The sequence below is a fragment of the Gekko japonicus genome, unplaced genomic scaffold (genome assembly GCF_001447785.1).
Source record: "Gekko japonicus isolate JY-2015 unplaced genomic scaffold, Gekko_japonicus_V1.1 scaffold1022, whole genome shotgun sequence".
Classification (NCBI taxonomy): domain Eukaryota; kingdom Metazoa; phylum Chordata; class Lepidosauria; order Squamata; family Gekkonidae; genus Gekko; species Gekko japonicus.
Window position 1 is genome coordinate 434,358 of NW_015177040.1, and position 19,706 is coordinate 454,063.

Below are 19,706 nucleotides of genomic sequence, written 5' to 3' on the forward strand. Positions count from 1 at the left end.
TCCCCCCTGCTTTCCACATTTGCATTAATCAATTTTAAATAACTTAAAAAATCCTTATTACCAATGGAAATGCATTCATGTACCCTTTTCACTTCATGGATTTTTACATCATTATTTTTTTCTTCCCCTTTTCTGCAGGCTGAACTATATCTCTGGTAACTAGATCCCGACAATTCTAAGCAGCAGACCAAAAAATAAATAAAAATCCAGGGGGGGCTTATTTTTTCGCCCCTTATTCCTCGCTTGTTTTCTTTATGTATTTGAGCAACAAACTCTTTATGCCTATGAAAAATAACCCCAAGACCTTCCATTCTCACAAGAGCCGAACGATGACCCTGCATGTGGATGGGAACCGGTTCCTCCGGGATTCTCTGTTGACTAGTGTACAGTTTGAGGATGAAGTAAGATACTCACTTTGCTTTCTTGTGTCCTGCAGAATTGCAGAGTATTCCTATGGGCACCAAAAGAAATCCAACAAGAAGAAAAAAATCTGCAAGAACGACATCCGCCTAGTGCCAAGGGATGTCGAGGAGACCGATAAAATGAACGTTGTGAGTTGCTCCTCCCTCACTTCGTCTCTCAACTACTTTGACTATCACCAGCAGACCTTGCCCCTGGGCTGCCGCAGATCTGAAAGCACCTTCCTCAATGTGGAGAACCAGAACAACAGGAACACGGGGTCCAACCATGTCTATCACCACACCTTCACAGGGCAGACCCCCCAGCAACCGGATCTCATCATCAATGGGGTGCCGCTTCCAGAGGTGAGCGTGGGTGGAACTCGAGAAGAGTTGGGCTTCTCCCCAGACCCTGGGGGAGAAACAGTAGAGGAAGTCCATCACCTTCATGCTTGTGAAGAAGGCCCAGAGGTATTTGGCTGATTGTGGTTGGATTGTCTGGTGGACTCGATGGACCTGGACGTTTTGAATGTGGTGATGGCTTTTAAGGAAGGATTAGGCAAGTTCATGGCAGATAGATTCACTGATGGCTATGAGTTCTGGTGGCTAGGTTGAAGGCAGCTGATGCTGGGGTCTAACAGCAGGGGATCACATTGACTTGTTTATGGGCTTCTTGGGGGCCCCTGGCTGGTTGCTGTTGGAGACAGAATGTAGGTCTATAGGTGAACCCTTTGGTCTGACCCAACAAGACAGTTCATATATTCATTACTTAGAACTTCTTATCTGATGGGAGCTTAGGGCTGTGTCCCCAGCCATTATGCTATCCGTTCATTTGTTTTCTCTGGCTTTGGTGTTGGCATGCCATCTTGACATTGTTTCACTGTGCTGGGGCTTTTAAGCCCATGTAATGAATGGCAATTGGGAGTGTCGTTGCAAAAATCACATGTTGTTGTTGCAGAGCTGCTTGCAAGATGTGGCCCACGTAGGATTAACTGGGCTGAGGAAGGTTTGTTCCCCCCCCCCAGTGCTTTTATTTCCACGATGTTTGTCAAACATGGCTGCCTTCTGCTCATGACATCATCCATCTGTGTTCCTGGATGGGAGATTAACCCTTATTACTCCAGTTAGAAGCAAGTAAAGGAGGAATAACTTAGAAGAAAGGATTTTTTTTTTGTCCTGACCAGGGTAGGCCAGGCTAGCCCAATCTTGTCAGATCTTGGGAGCTACGTGGGGTTGGCCCTGGTTGATATTTGGATGGGAGGCTACTAAAGAAGTCCAGGGTCACCATGCAGAGGAAGCCGATGGCAAACCACCTCTGTATGCCTCTTGCCTTGAAAGCTCTATGGGGTTATCTTAAGTCAGCTGTGACATGACATGTGGATGTTTTCCAAAAAAAGCTGGACACTTTTGAACAATGGAAATGGCCAACACAGCATAAGAAGGATCCTTTTCTAATTTGGTGGCTGGGCAAAAGCGATAAAAGCAGTGTGAGAACAAAGCTGTGCCTGATACCTCTCAATGGCAGAGGGGTTCTATTAGAGTCAAACGTTGCGTGTTCATTGTGTGGTGATGTCATCCAATTTGGTCAGGTGGCAGTTGTCAGGTGATCCTGCTTTACGTAGCATGAGAGTGTTCAGGTGGGAGAGATATCTCAATACAGCATCACGCTTTAATTGACAGGTTCAGGTAAAATTTTTGCTGCTTAGGGGGTGGGGGGAGATTTCAGATGTCTGGAAATTCAAGAGTCTTCTTTTGACTTCTGAAGTTACTGGGTCCCGGGGTAGAGTTAGAAGGCACCTGATCAAGCAAGCTCACTGAAGCTAAGAAGGTCTATATCTGAGCGGTACCTAGATACCTAGATGAGACTCATTGCGCACTCTGTGCAGTCTAATTTCCATCATGAGCCAGTCTGGTGTAGTGGTTAAGTGCGCAGACTCTAATCTGGGAGAACCCGGTTTGATTCCCCACTCCTCCACATGCAGCTGCTGGTGTGACCTTGGGCAAGCCATAGCTCTGGCACAGCTGTTCTTGAAAAAGACCAGTTTCTGTCAGAGCTCTCTCAGCCCCACCTACTGCACAGGGTGTCTGTTGTGGAGAGGGGAAGGGAGAGGTGTTTGTAAGCCACTCTGAGACACCTTTGGTAGTGAAGGGCGGGATATAAATCCAATCTCTTCTTCTTCTTCCATAATGGAAGGAAAGTGGAATAAAGAGGAAAAGGGCTGTGGCTCTTTTCTGTTGTAGTAGTAGGGAATTCTTTAAAATTAAAGGATGCCCTTTCCTTCTGACTGTGAGGTGGCAATGTTTTGCTTCTGGGGTTTTCGAGTTGTCTTCCTTCACTTGACCCAAAATGGCATTTATGTTGAGGTTTTGGTAACCGGTTTAAATGTAATCAAATGAGTCCAATTAACTGGTTAAAAGAGAGCTGAGTACTCAGCCAATAGCCCTTTAGTTGGTCGATAGGCCTACTTGGCACTTTCTGAAGAATGGAACCTTCAAATCCTGTGACGCAAAGACAGTTGAGAATGGCTCCTTTTGGTCACATGATTGCTCGAGGGGCTTTAGCACTGTGGAACTGGGTGGGGGAGCCCATGCTGTGGGATGTAATCATTGAATTCTCTTGCTTCCATCCCAGTGATTTCACCCAGTATTTCTAACTTATCATGGGTGAGTAAAGGGAGAGGAATGTTTTCACATCATTGCTGATTTCTGTGAAATGCAGCCAACACCCCAAGGCTGATTTCCCGACATCCGTCCTTTACATTTGAAAGATGAAATATCTTATTTTCCCCCCCTCCTTTGAAAATGGTGCCGTGAAATATTGCTGCTTTCATTGAGAGATAAGCCATTTTCTCCGCTGCTCGGGAAAGAAAAGTAGACATCCATACCCGCAACTCTTCTGTTGGGCATCCTTGACTAATGCGTGCTTGTTCGCTTTTGAAATTATTATTTGGTATTAAGTGAAACAATCAAAGGTTTGTCATGTTTCCTACATTAAACAGCATAACAAAGCTCGGAAGCTGTTGAAATATTTATGGGCTGCTCTGTGCTGCTCTTTGTTGTCACCTACATTTACCCAGGTAGTTTGGATTGCCCCTGTGTGGCACGGAATGTTTTGGGGTGACGGTCCCCAAAGAAGGGGGAAAGGGGAAACAGTAGGGTTGCCAGCCTTGCACTGGAAACCCCTGAGAGCTTTGGGGGGGCGGACTGTGGGGAGGGGGAACCACGTCCTCCAGTTTAGGGAAGGGGAAACAGTAGGGTCGCCAGCCGTGCACTGGAAACCCCTGAGAGGTTTTTTTGGGGGGGGCGGACTGTGGGGAGGGGGAACCATTGCTGATGTGATGATGTCACTGCCCTCCTGGCAGTGCTCTAGGATTTCTCCCCCGTCCTTATGGTAAAGACCACAGAGATTGGGAAAATTCCTAGAGCATCACATATACAGCAACTGGAAGTGACACCATAGTGTCTGCAACATAATTTCCTCTTGTTCTCTCTTTCCATGAGAGTGAGCAAGAGCGGGGGAGGGAGGTAAGCCTCGGAAACGATGCCCCCCAGGTTCCATCTGTCCTCATGAACTTCCTGCCTTGCCCCTGGTAAAGCCTCCCATCTTCAAGGGCACCCCTCTCCTTTGGACACAAGCTCCTTCTGCCTGTGGGAGCCAAGATCCATGCCAAAGGCTCCTTATCCTCCTTGTCCTTGGCATGAAGAGTTGTAGAGGCTTTGGCATAGCCCTCTCCTTGCCCAGTTCAGCTTCTGACTTGAAGATATTTCAGGCAGGAATGTGTAAGTAGAGAGCTCACCCAAAGCTTCTGTTGCACTTTTTTTTTTGGGGGGGCATAGTTTTGCCTGTTGGGGAAACTATGTGTATTGATGCCCAAATGGGCAATAATACACCAGGGGACATTTCAGGTTGGAAAAATGGCATGGGGTGGAAGGCTTATGCTGCCTCTCCCCATGCACCATTGTCCCAGCCCAAACCAGCTGGAGTATGTCAGGGAATTAAGTTTGAACGTTGGTCTCCGAGATCGTATCTGGCACTCTAACCCCTACAGCACACAGCCCCTGAGTCCCTTCAAGATCTGAAGGCATTTTCACTGAAGAATTTATTTTGTCGGGAATTGATTTAAAGCAGGGCTTCCCTTTTTGAGCCTGCAGGTACCTTTGGAAAGCTGAGACAGCATGGCAAGGCACAGCCACAGAATGGCTGCTGCAGGAGGCGGAGCCATAGCCTACTTTCAGTCTTATAGTGAAGATCTTTGAGCGGTGGTAGCAGTCTCTGCTTCTAAAATCTGCACCATCAAATGGCCAGTGGACAATCAAAAGCCTTGCTGGGCAAAAGCCCCACCTGGCCCTTCCCTAGGCTTTCCAGCCCCCAGGTGGGGGTGGGGGATCCCCTGCTTTTGTGGTCTTGGGTCCACCACTGGCCAGCTGGCTATTGGGGGAAACCCCACCCCCCAAAAGATGCCCTTCGGCGACATTGTAGATGTGATGACATCACTTCTGGAAGTGATGTCATCACATCGGGGACGACACTCTACTTTTTGGGCAATGCTCTTTTGCTTGTAGATATTTGTACCATAGAGTTTTGCTAAAAATGTAGAGCATCACTGCGATGTCACCGATGCAGTGACATAACTTCTGGAAGTGATGTCATCAGGGGTCATTTCCTGTAGGAGCGCACAGGAGCGGAGCTCTGGCAGTAAAGAGCCCAGGGGGCGGGCACATGCAACAAGCCCCACCCCCTACTCCCAGCAGCCCTCCGTCAGAGCAAGAAGCAGCCAGGTAAATTGCAGAGGCCCCTCCCGGCCCCCCGGTCCAAAACAGTCCAGTGGAGCCTGAGTGGTGGGTGTTGCCTTCTGACACACTTCCAGTGATGTCAGGGAGTGTGGCATATGCAAATAAGGTATGCTAATGAGGTATGCTAAGGAGCTCCTGCACCTCTTTTTCTATGAAATGACCCCTGGATGTCATCATGTCACCGATGTCCCCGCCTACCCCCAGAATGCCACCCAAATCCCCCTGCTGGCAGCAGGTAAGGACCTGGCAACCCTACCCTGCCCACTTTTTAAAAACACTAGGTGGGCCCCAGGAAAGGCATCTGTAGGCACCATCCGCAGGCACCATGTTGTGGACCTCTGATTTAAAGCACCGCAGCCAAAGTGGTATGCATCAGAATGAGATGGTAGAATCCTGAGATGGCTGTGATCCCCCCACCTGCAATCTGAAGTGGACCACTCCATCTCAGCACTTGACAACCTCTTTCCCATCTCAGTCTGCTACAGTTATAGGCCAGGGTGGTGGTGGGCTTCGTTGACTTGCAACTATATTCAGCACAAAGGGCTTCTACGGCCTCTTGCTGTTCCTTGTCTGTCTCACATGACTGCAATTTGATGGCATCTGTCCTGGAAGCAGGGTACCTGTTACACAGCACATATGGTTAAGCGCAGAGGGTCAATGGTCAATGTGATGCAATGGATAGACGTCTGAGTTCAAGCCTGGTCTATGCACATAGCAGAATGTGGCAGGAGAAAATTGAGGTGGTCAGATGGACTAAACCACATCAGAGGGCAGGTGGTGGTGGGGAAACCCAGTTTTAAGGTTTCTCCCCCATGTGCAAACTTTCTGCAAACAAAAAACTAGTGTGGGGAGAAAGTTTCTATCCACACTTATTACCAATGGTACTAGTTTTCCACTTACAGAGACCTTTCCTGAGGGAAGCATTAAAAAAAGCAATTTCTACCTTCATTCAGAAATTATCCTGCTCATTCTACCATCTCGGGACTCTCAGTCTTCTCTGCCTCGAGACCAGGCTTCAAGGGTGGTTATAAACACGATGAAAGAAGATCTTACCTGTACAGCCTTCACATGCTCAATTAAACTGGCTCTTGGCTAACTTTGCCTGTGGTACTGCGGAGATCCGTAACTCGGGCAAGCATGGAGCTGGCATGCCAATGTTGCGTGTGCAGCGGCAGTGCATGCATAGCTGTGTGTGTGGTTTAAATGAGATTCTGAGTGCATGTAATATCGCATGGGCAGGTTCTTCTTGCCCCACTGCTGTCACCTTTCAGTTGGCACCTCCAATCCTGGTTCAGTGATGCCATAGTGGTAGGCATGGAGATCTGTTGCAGGACAACCAACAAAGTATCTTGTGGACCCTGAACAGGCTCATTGTGGCATTGGCATCCACGGACAAGAGTCCCCTTTGTTGGATGCTCAGAGGTGACCCTTCTCATGCTTGGAGGTGACCCCAGGGAAGCTGATACCACAAGAAGTCTACTCATCTTTACCGGGGGGGGGGGCAGAAGACCAAGCTGAATGCTTTCATTCTGGTTTTCAGCATCTGGGCACAGCCTGGTGCAATACTGAGCACCGAGGCAGGAGCAGAGCAGACCCTGGTGTGATCTTCTCCAATAAAGCAGCGTGCACATTTCCTGCCATATCCCTGCTGCCATCAGATCTACGTTTTATAAGCTATACTTTGGGCGTTGAACGTACTGCCAGAGGAGATGAAGTGGCTTACTTTTGTTTTTCCCTAGGAGGCCGATAAGAGACAGCGCAGGGGACTCTAGAACACAGAGCTACTGTTTCGGTACTCTTGATTTCCCCCCACGGTGGGACTCTTGTGTCTTTAATAGCTGCACAGGTGACATTTCCCCCATCCCTACATCTCCTTGCTGGGAATCGATGCACGTGTTACATTTCTGCCAGTCGTGTCACTGTTAACGGCACAGGCGCCCTTGCCAAGGGAGAACAAGAAATCTGGCAGATACTGTCCTCTTGGGCGTAAATATGAGGCTGGAGTGTCCTTTCCCCAAGCAGCCCCCTCCATCTTCTCTCACTCAGTGTAATAGAGGCGTGTTGCTGGTTTTTCCCCCTTTGTGGTAGTCCTGAAAAGCTGAGAGGGAAGAGCAGTGCTGAACTGGCTGTGTGGCTGCAGTTGTTACGCTCCCCCCCCCCAAAGGCAGGTGTGAATGCAGTCATTGGAGCACCAAAGCGGGTGTCGATTTGCGATTCGAGAGCTGCTGCAGCCAAGCAGTTAATGGCATACCTGCAGTGTCCAAGCCTGTCTGTTTTCCTGCGTAACATGGGGCTATCATGCCTGTCCCCCAAAAAATCCTGGGAAGTGTAAGTTCTCCCCAAGAGTCCTGGGGAAGTTGTAAGGTAACTTGGGCTGCTCACTCACTATGATTTTAGGGGTGGTGGTGGGAAACGCAGTATCTCAAGGATTACCAAAACGCTTAATCCCCTCCATTTCTATCCTGCCATTCCTCCAAGGAGCTCAGGGTGTGGTGCATGGGTCTCCTCCCATTTTGTGATCACAGTGATCTTGTGAGGTTGGCAAGGCTGAGAGCAAAGAACTGGTCCAGGTTGACTTCTGTGCCACAGTGGGGATTCGAAACTGTGTCTCTTGAACTATTATACCACACTCTCCAGTTTGGTGTAATGGTTAAGTGCGCGGACTCTAATCTGGGAGAACCGGGTTTGATTCCCCACGCCTCCACTTGCACCTGCTGATGTGACCTTGGGTCAGTCACAAGCTCTGGCACAGCTGTTCCTGAAAGAGCCGTTTGTGTCAGAGTTCTCTCAGCCCCACCCACCTCACAGGGTGTCGGTTGTGGGGAGGGGAAGGGAGTTTGTAAGCCGCTCTGAGACTCCCAAGTGAAGGGCGGGGTATAAATCCAATCTCTTCTTCTTCACTCTGACGTGTCTAGCACTTGTTTCATATAAAATATGCTAAATAATACGAAAGGAGGCACCATTCTGATTAATCCGGCCGGGACTTCGCCTTTCTGCAACCTTGATTTCCAGATTTTGCCTATCTTGCACTGTCTCCTGCCCTCGCGAGCTCCAGATTCATACAGGAGAGAGTCAGCATTTGGCCTTTTCAAGGTTACCTGCTTGGAGACAGCACGGAGGCAACTTCTGCATCATTGCACAAGCGCCTTGAGCCAAGAACGAATGCAACAGCCTGTAGCTGCTGGTAGGGAGGGAGAGTCTGGAATGCAATTAGGAGAGGTAGCAGATGTAATATAGCACTGTTCCAGAGAATTAATGCTCCATTTTGCTGTCGGTGTCGATATGGAAAATAGAATCTGGTTTCTCAGTTACACCCGAATGGTGCTGACCTCTGAATAATAACTCAGAAGCTATGCCCGTCCTGGTGTCAAATGGACAACTGAATTTGGGAGGGCAGCGTAGCAAGCTTTTGAGTCACACAGAATTCTTCTTCTGGTAGGATGAAGGACAGGAAAACTGAACTGGCCCTGTATCCTAGAGGAGGCTTACAGCAACAACTCAGGCTATGGCCACTTTTATGAACCTTCCGGGGCACCTGTTTGGCTATTTTGGGGAACGGTAGATGGGCCCTTAGCTGGATGTAGCAGGGCTGGTCTTGCAGTTCTTAATGGCGTGTTAAAGTTACCAGTGGAGGAACTTAGACGTGGCAAAACAATATCTGCAGATGATGATGCTGTAGATTCCTAAAGTAGGTCTATCCTACCTGGAGGGTCTTTGCTTCCTGTTTCCTGTATTTCGGATATAGTGCAGAGAATTGCTTTTATTTCTTACCTGCATCGTGGCAACATTATCTTATTAATAATCATAACGATTGTTCATTAGTAATTATCTGTTTACAAAGCAGGTTGTTACCAAACCCACTGGGTGGAAATGGTTTTTTTGTAATTGCCCTGCTTCCTAGCAAGAAACCAGATAATAGAACTGGAGCAGCCGGAGATGAGGGAGGGTGTGTGTCTGTGTGTGTTGGGTTCATCCAGCCAGTCTCCCTACGGTGTATTTTCGAGGACTCTGTCCATTCTCATTTTAAACGACTGTAGCAGCCGAGCCTCTGCTGTTTCCCTGGGGAGGCTGTTGAACAACAGACTTATAGATTTGAGTGTCAGGAAGATTTTCCTAATGTTTCCTTCGAACGTGTGACTTTTCCCTTATTGCCACAATGCTAAAACAAAACATTGTTTGATGCAGGAGACGATGCAAGGGTAAACACGGGAAGCTTTATATGCCACTTAGCGTGAGATGTTTTGTGTCTGAGAAGTGCGTGGGTGTTTTTTTTTTTAACATACAAACAGCTATCTGTCTTTTTTAAGCAAGAGAAAGGTTTTGGATTGGCTACCCAAGTGCTCTTTTGAAACAAGAGGCTCCCTTTTTTATTTTAACAGTCAAGATCCTTGCAATAAAAAGTCCCTGAGGACTAGTTGTTTTGTAAAGATTCGTTTGTGTGCTACAAATAGACTTTTCATGTCTGTGGTTGGCTGGAGCCGAATTATAAATGGGTAGCAGTTGCCAAGAATGTGTGTACAGGATTGGCAGGGGTGGATCTCCTCTCTACACTGAAGGAAATATCAAAATTCTGCACGAATGCAAATTTGAATTCTGTCAATTGGAATACATTCCTCCGATGAAGTGGATTGGTTATCTCGTGCTTGTTCTTCAGGTTTTGATCTATTTATGCAAGTCACAGGAACTATGCAGAGAATTTGCCCCTGTCCTCTAGAAATCTTATTATGGCACGGCATTTCTCCTACCTTCTGAGGTTTAGCACGTACTCCTCCAGTTCTGTCTTTTTCATCCATATGGGCTAGAAGAGTGCATCACATTTTTAAAATGGAAATTCTGAGGCAGCTGACATCGTGCACCCAGTGTCCTATCACATACCTTCCAACATGTTGTAAAGGAATATAAGGACATTCATCCGTACGTGTAACACCCTTATGCTTACATCTAAGATCACTGCCTGGAACCTGATTGTACATTGCCTGGTGCCTTAGTGTTCATGCGCATGTATTTATATGCATATGCACTAGTCCAGGGGTCGCTAACATCTTTTCTAGCACCCCCAAGTGTTTTTAGAAAGTGATTGGTGCTCTCTGGGGCTTTTGCCATTGATTGGCTGTGCAGAGTTTTAAAAGCCGTGCAGCAGCTGCCACCACAGCACAAGAATCTTTGCTGTGTGACTGAAGGTAAGCTCCTGCAGCCATTTTGTGGCTACCCTGCATCAGGATCCCAGAGGTGCCTGCAGGCTTGGAATGGTGGGGGACCCCCGTGCTAGTCCATCATCAAGACGCAGACTGCAGGAGCTGAAATACGAAAATCAAAAACCTTGGTTCTCATGCTGGAGCAACATTTTGTAAAAATGCATTCTCCAAAATGTGTCTTGGAAGGCAAAAATAGGGAGAATGATTTACCCGGAACAAGTACCAGTAATGGGGCTGTCTCTGGTAAATGAACAGTTGGAGTGTGTGAGATCTAGAATAATAACTTTGCATCTTACTGCTGTATCCTAGGGGAATGATTTTTTAATTTTTTTAAAAAACAGTTACATCCTTTCTTTCCATATGTTTGAGGAGACTAGCAATCACTTCATTAAAAAATAAATCCTGTTTTTAAAAACCCACGTTTAAAATCTAGATTGGATGTAGCTAGGTTCTACCAATCCACAAATCGCTGGATAGTGTTACAGTTCAAAAGGGAATGCCCTCCCCAAGAGTCCTTCCTTACAATGCTTTTAAGACATTAAGAAGGAAGATACTCTCTCCAAACCTCCTCTGGAAGTGGGCTGGAAGAGAGAATGCACCATTAGAACAGAGGGCACATAGAGGAAAAGCTATTGTGAGGACCTCAGCTAGCACGACCGTTCAAAGAGAGGTGGTCTTTCAAAATTTTTCCTTTTAAGAAATACTAGTGAGATAGTCATTTAATGGCATCACTGTCGGCATACCCCTGTTTTTTCTCAGAAGGGTTGTGGTGCTTGGAGAAGTTAGTTTGTCCCAGTGTAAGCCTTGGGCAGCAGCTGCCATTTTGTGTTTTGACCATAATAGGGTGTACAAGAAAGGGGACCCGCGATACTCGCCGGGGGTGGTGGGAAGAAGAGCTCCACACAGAGCAGGAGGAGGAGGAAGCAGCAGTAGCAGGTAAGCCTCCCCCCCCCGACACCGCCGGCGCGGCCTGAGTGGCTGCCAGCCACCGAGCCTGCCGATTCCCCCCCATCCCCAGTTTCCTCCACTACCACCACCCGGCTCTGGCTGTGAGGCCCAAGCGGCTGCCAGCCGCTGGTCCCGCCAATCTCCTCCTCCCCCTGGGCTCCGGCGGTCTCCTCCTCCTCCACCCCGGCAGTCTCCTCCACCGCCAATCTCCCCCCCCCAGCGATCTCCTCAGAGAAGAACTGTCAGCATGAGTTGAACATACTGTACGGTTAGCACAGTGAATGAACGAAGGCAGAAGGAAATGAACAGAGGCAGAAGGAGATGGTTGAGAGAAGGGACCATCCCTCATCTGACCTTCAAGACGCTTTCTTCATGTTCATTCCTCCCCCAAATATCACCTGCAGAAACTATGAGTGTTACCCAACATGAATTCCCTGGTTTAGCAGAGGTTTCAAATGCGGCCTGTTATAGGGGCCACTAGTAATGATGCGTACCCAGAGCTTAGAAACTAAACATCACTGGAATGTTCCCTACTTGCAGTCCTCCAAACATGTAATGGTCAACATGCTGTATGAACAGGAGCTATGTGTGTCTCTGACATCCAGAGCAAGATCTGAATTCCATGTAGGATTGCCAGGTCCCTCCTGGCAATTGGTGGAGGATTGGGGTGGGGGAGACTTACTGGGAGCAGGAGGGAGGTCCAGTTGGTGTGTAGCGAAGTGACATCATCATGTCAGGGACGTTGAGGGATGCTCTGATATTTGGGCAAAAACCTATGGTAAAACTGGCTTCTATGATAGAGTTTTTGCCCAAATGCCAGAATATCACCCCGATGTGATGATGTCATTTCTGGGTCACATGGGCAGTGAGGTAGCCATGTTGCTGCACATCGGCTGGACCGCCCCTCTTTTTCAGGGTAAGTTTCCCCTGCCAGTGGCTGGACGGTGGGGCCTGGCAGCAGGGTAGCCCTGCTTCCACTGGAGGGTCTGGCAACCCTCGTTCTGTGGGTCAGCTCCACACGATGGCTGCAGGATGTGGGCAAAAAACCATGTGGAAGCCCTCTGGCTTTAAGTGCATGTAGATAGGAAGGAGACAGTCAGTTAGATGTTATGCAGCTGGCAAGGTGTTCCCCAAACCTCTCTTCCTCTGCCCGACTGCACCACTCTGACTGAACATCAGCACCAGTGCTTCATAAGATTGCCTCAATGCTGTCTCTTCCTACCCTCAGTTGTTTCCCTTCGGTCTTCTCCAGCCCGGCCACCCATGGTCCTTGTGATTAGGAATACCAGGGACTGGACCTGTGATGTTCTGCATGCTAAGCATAAGCTCTCTCATGGAGACATCTCCTTGCTCTTGGTAGGCATGTCTGCAGGAATGGGAACAAACAGCAAGCTTATCCCAGACAGATTCCCAGCTGTCTTTAGGGCGGTGAACAGACATGGGAAATTTGCATACACTTAAATATGTTTGATTATGCTCATCATGAATAATCAACAGTTTTATTCTTCTCAGAGAAGGAGAAACTGCTTCTGGTTTGGGAGGCAAGTCTGGGACCTGCTTGTAGATGTCGACATATTTTTCCCAGACAGTTGAAATGAACGCGCAGAGAAATTGCACTTCAGCAAAGGCGAGTCATCTGAGTGGCACGAATTGGAATGGGGAGCTGTCTTGAAACGGACGAAATCTGAGATTTCAATCTCCAGGAGGATTTCATTCCGGTTCATTCGAATGGGGGGAAACGTCCATTACTTTCCCACAGCACTTCTCAAGCGTCTATTGTTGTTGGGTTTTTTTTTTATAAAAACCACCCTCAAAAAAACCCCTCAAATCTAAAAAAACCTAATAACAGGAATCAACAAAAATTGATTATGCCTTTAATTAAAATTTAAAGGTGAGTTGTGATAATTAAAAACAATAAATTAAAGGGCATTGCATTATTCGCATTTGAATTTAGATGAAGTTTTGTTTCTCTAAAGATTGCCAATTAAAATCTTTGCCTGCATAAGTGGTTTTGTTGTTGCTCTGGGTAGAGAGCAGGCTTCAGTGGCTTTTCTAAGTGCATTACGTTACAGCCCCATGTAAAGAGCCCCACTGGTGGCTCTGGCCCCATTGCTAAACACCCATGGCAGGAGGCTCCTTGAAGCAGAGGGGAAAGGGGAGGCTTAATTCTCCCCTTGCCAACTCATTTCCTCATTCAACCGCTGCTTTTCAGGGTTTCAGATCCAGGTCTGCCTTGCAAATGTAGGTCTGGAACCCTGTAAGGATTTGGTGCTTCGGGGGAAGGTGTTTTGAGGGAGACAAGCTGGCGGAAGAAGAGTTAAATGCTCCCTTCCTCTCCTGTTCTTTTCTGCTTCAAAGCAATTTAAAAAAATACACAGGAACACGCTGAAACACCACCACCCGGCTGCTTTAAAACGAGTGAAGACACTAATGCTAATGGTGATCGTCTCATGTAGCGAGCCAATTCTCATGAATTTAGAAGCGAGCTGTTTAGAATTGTGGGCTTCTGTGCAGAAACGCAGCTCCGAGCTAGATGGATGGTGGCCGGGCACAGGATTATGCGGCGGCCACATGCCGGTTAGTTGGGTCTGCAGTGGTGGCTCTGAGCTGCTTCCTCGCCCCTTCCAGCGCAGGTCCTTGTAGGGTGTGCTTGCCTTGATGTGCTGAATGATCTCTGATTACCTGGAAAGGATCTCTGATTACCTTAGCCTACACCAGGCCCAGGATCAATGTTCCCTCTAAGCTGTGGAGTCTTGTGAGCAAGAATTCTACTTTGTGAATTCTACTGGCATTAAAGTTGTGAGCAAGCGATTTGGCTACTGCATAAATTAGTTTGTTCTGGAGCCATCCTTCCTGAGCTGAGTCAAAAATGTGTGAGCTGGAGGCTAAAAAACTGTGAGCTAGCCCACACTAACTCAGCTTAGAGGGAACACTGTCCAGGGTCCTGATGACCTAAAATTCCTGAGCCTTTTATGGAGAGCCTGTGGAGATTTGAGTCAGGAGAAGAATCTGCCGGTCTGGTTCGTGCCTAAGGTCCCAATCCCTAGTATGTGTTTCCCGGGAAGGAGATGTCACTAAGGTTGTGATTACACAGGCAATTTGGTCCGGCATAGCCACCCCACCCCCCAGATCAAAGCGGCATGATCAGACACACACATCTGGCACTCGGCAGCCATCCATCCTTACCTCGTTGCAAAACGACTCCCATACGCCTTAAACAGCCACTAGGGGAATTCGGTGGTTTTCCAGGTGAGGCGCTTCCGTGGCGGCTTTTCCGGCATCTGAACGCGCAGGCGCGCCATGGAAGCACAGGAGCTATGTGATCGCCCCTCCTGTTTTTGGCGTGGCAGTATGCTGTTTTCAGCAACCCAACCAATCAGCGGGGCGCATCAGCCATGGCTCCGTGCTGGTGGCGTGGTAGCGATCTGAACCGGCCCTTATGGGCTGGCTACCTGATGCAGCCGGCGTTGCGGGGCGGTGTCTATGCTGTGTTGCTGCTGTTGTTCAGTTGCACAGTCGAGTCTGACTCTTTGCGACCCCATGGACCAGTTCACGCCAGGCCCTCCTGTCTTCCGCCATCCTCTGAAGTTTGCTCAACTTCATGTTCGTTGCATCGATGACACTGTCCAACCATCTCATCCTTTGCCGTCCCCGTTTTCTTTGACCTTCAGTCTTTCCCAGCATCAGGGTCTTCTCCAGTGAGTGCTCCCTTCTCATTGGGTGGCCAAAGTATTTGAGCTTCAGTTTCATTATCTGGCCTTCCAGGGAACAGTCAGGGTTGATTTCTTTTAGGATTGACTGATTTGATCTCCTTGCAGTCCAAGGGACTCTCAAGAGTCTTCTCCAGCACCATAGTTCAAAATAATCTATTCTTTGGCGCTCGGCCTTCCTTATAGTCCAACTCTCGCAGATTCGGGCCATTGGCTTTGGTAGTTCAGTGTTGTCTGCTCTGACTGGCAGTGTCTCTCTGGGGTCTTGGGCAAACAGAGGTCTTTCCTGACGTGCGACCTCAGAACCTTTAGCTGAATGCGGAGGTGTGCTCTACCACTGAGCCCCATGTCCTTCATTCTTTCACAGATAGAAATAGGACACTCTTGTGTGATGTGACAGTCTTATCTCGCACCTAGGATCACTGCTGAACTGGGCTACCCCCTTATATTGCTAGAGGGTTTTCACTGCCTACTGTATGTTGTTCCTGTGTTACTCCATTTGGACTTTGTGGACACATCTGTTTTTTAGTGATGGCAAAACCTGGTAAATGGCCACTCTCTCATGCTCAGCAGGGAGCTCCAGGCCCCGCCCTCCTGCACCTCACCAGGGGGGATGGTGTCCCCCCGCGTCCCCCCCAAATGACCACTGCTCCTCCCCTCATGTGTAGAGCGTGGGTGAAGACTTCCTGGTTTCACAAGGCTTCATTCACACCTCATTCTTCCATAAATTCCAAATGTGGGTATACCTGGATAAACTAGAACTTGTTTCTACTCCATACACTGGGATTCTACACCATGAAATCCAAATCCCCAATTTTGCATTTGACCATCATGTCAAACAGACTTCTGAAATCAGGATGTTTTCAATTGCTTGATGCGAGGAGGAAAGGAGCATGCGAATGCAACCATAAGCCAGATTTTTGCCTATCATGAATGGAGGTTTGTTCAAGGAAGTGATATCAGTCCTCTCTAGGAATTTGTGGAAACACTCTGGTAAAACCATAGAGTTTCCAGCAGTTCCTAGAGAGGGCTGCTGTCACATCTGGGTTTTCCTTGTGACATCAAGGTCTTGGGTTGATGGTTTTTAAAAAAATTTCTCCTGCCACCACCGGGAATCTCATGCCCCCACCGGGGGCTTGGCAGCTCTGGGTGTGCATGAAGACTACAGAAGTTTGTGCAAAGTCACCCACAATATTTCCTGAAAAGACAGGCAAAATTGAGGCAGCAGTTTATTAAAAACAGGTATATAAAAATGTCTCGTAAATAGGAGGCCATGCTGTTTTGGGCATGCTACCCTGTTGGTAAGGAAGAGTCTGTGGGCTTTTCCAGGTTATCTTTTCATTGCTCTGCCATAGAGGAATTTCCACTTGAAGACGGACCATTAAACTCAGATTGCAGCACCGGATCAAACCAGATGAGCTGCTGAAAGATTCATACCCCTCAGGTCATTTTCCTTCTGTCTCTGTATGGGAGAGTTCTGATCAGAGCCATGGCATGGGGATGGTCCCCCCCCATCTCTTCCCTCCACACTGTTGTCACCGGTTTCCCACCCCAACTGTTATTTTCCATGTTGGAGGGAACATATAGGCAGCTTGTATATTCCCTCTAGTGGGGCACATAATAACTGCCCTTCCTGTGTCTGTCTGAGGTCAGGACTTAGGTTTGCCAGATGACCTCTTTGCACCAGCAGGAGCAGAAGTGAAGTGGGAAAGCACTGTGACGTCCCTTCTAGTATCTGGAAGTGATGTTGTGATGCTTTAGGTATTTCCCAATCTCTGTGGTAAAAACATAGATATTTGGGGAATTCCTTGAGTCACGATGGCACTTCTGGGTACAAATGGAAGTGATGCCACAATTTTGTGTGACCATGGGTGCAGTCAGGCATGCAATTTGCTCCATTGTCCTTGCTGGAGCCCTGCGGATTTAATGAGCATGTTCAGACATCCACATCTGTAACCTGTTCCCCAGTCATTGGCCTCCTGTACTCACCACTCTCCTGGTATGTTCTTTTCAGAATCTGGGAAAGTCTGAGGTTTATGGATTTCCACCACAGTTCTGGATGTCTGGACTTTCCCCCATCCATCCCTTCTGTTTCGGCGCCATTTCCGCCTCCCACTTAGTGATATGCACATAACTGTATAAACACCCCTAGGTAGGGTTGCCAAACCCCCTGGTTTGCCAGGGGTCCCCCATTTGGGGGGAAGCTCCACCCCTAACACCCACAGCCACCCATCTCTCTCCCTTTAAGTGTGTGGAACCCGTGTTTCCTCCCAAGCCTGATCTCCGCACGCTTGCAGGGAAATGCTAGCTTCGTGCTCTTAAAAGGGAAACGCGGCTGCTCCTAAAGGGGAAACGGCGGCTCCTGCATTTAAAAGGGAAACACCGGCTCCTTTAAGTGCAGGGAACTGCCGTTTCTGGAGATCTGGCGCACGGGCGGGTGGGGGGTTGGGGTGGCGGACGTCCCCAATGTGACGTCATTACGTTGGGGATGCCCCGCCCCCTCCAGGAACCCCCAAAGTCCCCCGCTGGGGGTGGAAGATGGACTTGGAGACCCTACCCCTGGGATTGAAATCAATGCCTGTGTGCTCCTGCTCTGCAGTTCCTTTTTGGGATTCGGAGCCCTCGGGGGGAGGGGTTTGGTTGTCAGTGGGAAACTTGAGGAACACCTACTCTTTCTCTTTGAAAATAGTCCCTTGTCAGGCTTGCATTTCGGGGGCCGTTTTCCTAACCCAGAACTAGAGTCAAAGTCACATGACAGTGTTCCTCCAGTGGGATGGCCCGTATGGTCGCCCATGGGGTAAGCTCAGAGTGAAGCAGGTAATGGGGTAGAAGTCTGAACAAAAAGGATGAAATTAGAGGCGTGGTCATAGCTTGGAAAGCACTCCGTCTGACTGCACCCCTTGTTCCCCAGCACCCATTTACTCCCCTTGGAAGAAGAAGAGAAGAAAAGATTGGATTTATACTCCACCTTTCACTACCCAAAGGTGTCTCAGAGCAGCTTACAAACTCCTTCCCCCTCCCCACAACAGACACCCGGTGAGGTAGGTGGGGCTGAGAGAGCTCTTGACAGAACAGCTCTTATCAGAACTACGGCTTGCCCAAGGTCATCCAGCCAGGTGCAAGTGGAGGAGTGGGGAATCAAACCCGGTTCTCCCAGATTAGAGTCCGCGCACTTAACCACTACACCAAACTGGCTGAAGAATGTGGAGGCTGAGAGCTGGGTGCAGGAGAATGCCCACCATGGTGGGCAATCTGGTAAACCTAGGCCGGACCTTGCTGGCCCCACACTGTGCCAATCCCAATTATGGCCTGCTGGGGCTGTTATTTGCTGAGGAGGAAAACAGTATAGAGATTTCCCAGGGGCTCATTTCTTTGTTCCGCAGTGCCCCTTGCCCTTCTCCTATCCTCTACCTGTCTCCATTTTTGGACTACAGGCCTATGATCTCAGGGATCTTCCTTATCTGCGGAGACACTGCTAGTTGTCCATCGAAGCAAAATGGCATCCATTTTGTTTGAAGCCATCCGCACCACTGCCTTCCCCCCACTGCATTGACTATCTCACTGGGGCTGCCAAAGTCGATGTGTCTGCAGCTTGCAAAGGATCGGTATGTGGCAGGAAGTGAAAGCAACTTTTGAGTGCTCTGTTTTCCTGTCATTTACTTGCTTGTCTGGTCTTCCTCCACCCACCCAGCTTGTCCTCCTGTTCAGTGCCTTTCTTTACAATTTTTTTGTCAAAGTGTCTGTTATTATTGCATTTTTTGTGTATTCCAGCTCCAATGAATGCATTTCCTCTAATATGCTCAGTTTGTGGAAATCAGCTTGCGTTTGGCATCGAAACTTTTTCTTTTTTAACAAATCATGCCATTTGAAAGCAGGCGTGCGGGGAGGGGAGGGAGTTAGTAGAATGCCAGGCAATTATCATGAGAAATAATTGGAAGGAGATTGGGTATGAGTAATGCTGTTTATAGAGCTTTAGAAAAAAAGCAACAACTCCACCCTTCTGCACAAACCAGACACTTTTCAGTGCTTCAGTGTGCTGCTGTGTCACTACAGATCTTATTTTAAGAATGGCTCATTCAAGCCAAAGTTTAAAATTTAAACTGATGGGGGGGGGGGTATACAAATCCTGCTGTGGTTTCTAGTCATGATTTCCTGGCCCTTGTTTGTGCACTTCGCTGCCAGTTTGATGTAGTGGTTAAGAGTGGTGGACTCTAATCTGGAGAACTGGGTTTGATTCCCCACTCCTCCACATGCAGCTGCTGGGTGATCTTGGGTCAGTCACAGCTCTCTTAGAGCTCTCCCAGCCCCACCTACCTCACACAGTGTTTGTTGTGGGGAGAGGAAGGGAAGGAGATTGTAAGCCACTCAGAGACTCTGAGTGAAGGGCGGGGTATAAATACAATTTCTTCTTCTTCTTCTTCTTCTCCTCCTCCTCCTCCTCCTCCTCCTCCTCCTCCTCCTCCTCCTTCTTCTTCTTCTTCTTCTTCTTCTTCTTCTTCTTCTTCTCCTTCTCCTTCTCAATTCTTCTTCTTCTTCTTCTTCTTCTTCTTCTTCTTCTTCTTCTTCTTCTTCTTCTTCTTCTTCTTCTTCTTCTTCTTCTTCTTCTTCTTCTTCTTCTTCTTCTTCTGAATGCCATCAGGAGGTCTAGCATTCGGGCCAGG

At 48.3% G+C, this 19,706-nt stretch overlaps 1 protein-coding gene across 1 annotated transcript in view; it reads left to right on the plus strand.

Annotated features, from left to right (window-relative positions):
- PCDH19 (protocadherin 19) overlaps positions 1–19,706 on the plus strand; it is a 164,642-nt gene that overhangs the window by 5,659 nt on the left and 139,277 nt on the right. The window contains 1 exon segment of the mRNA XM_015428016.1: positions 437–764. Coding sequence (XP_015283502.1) covers positions 437–764 — 328 coding nt within the window.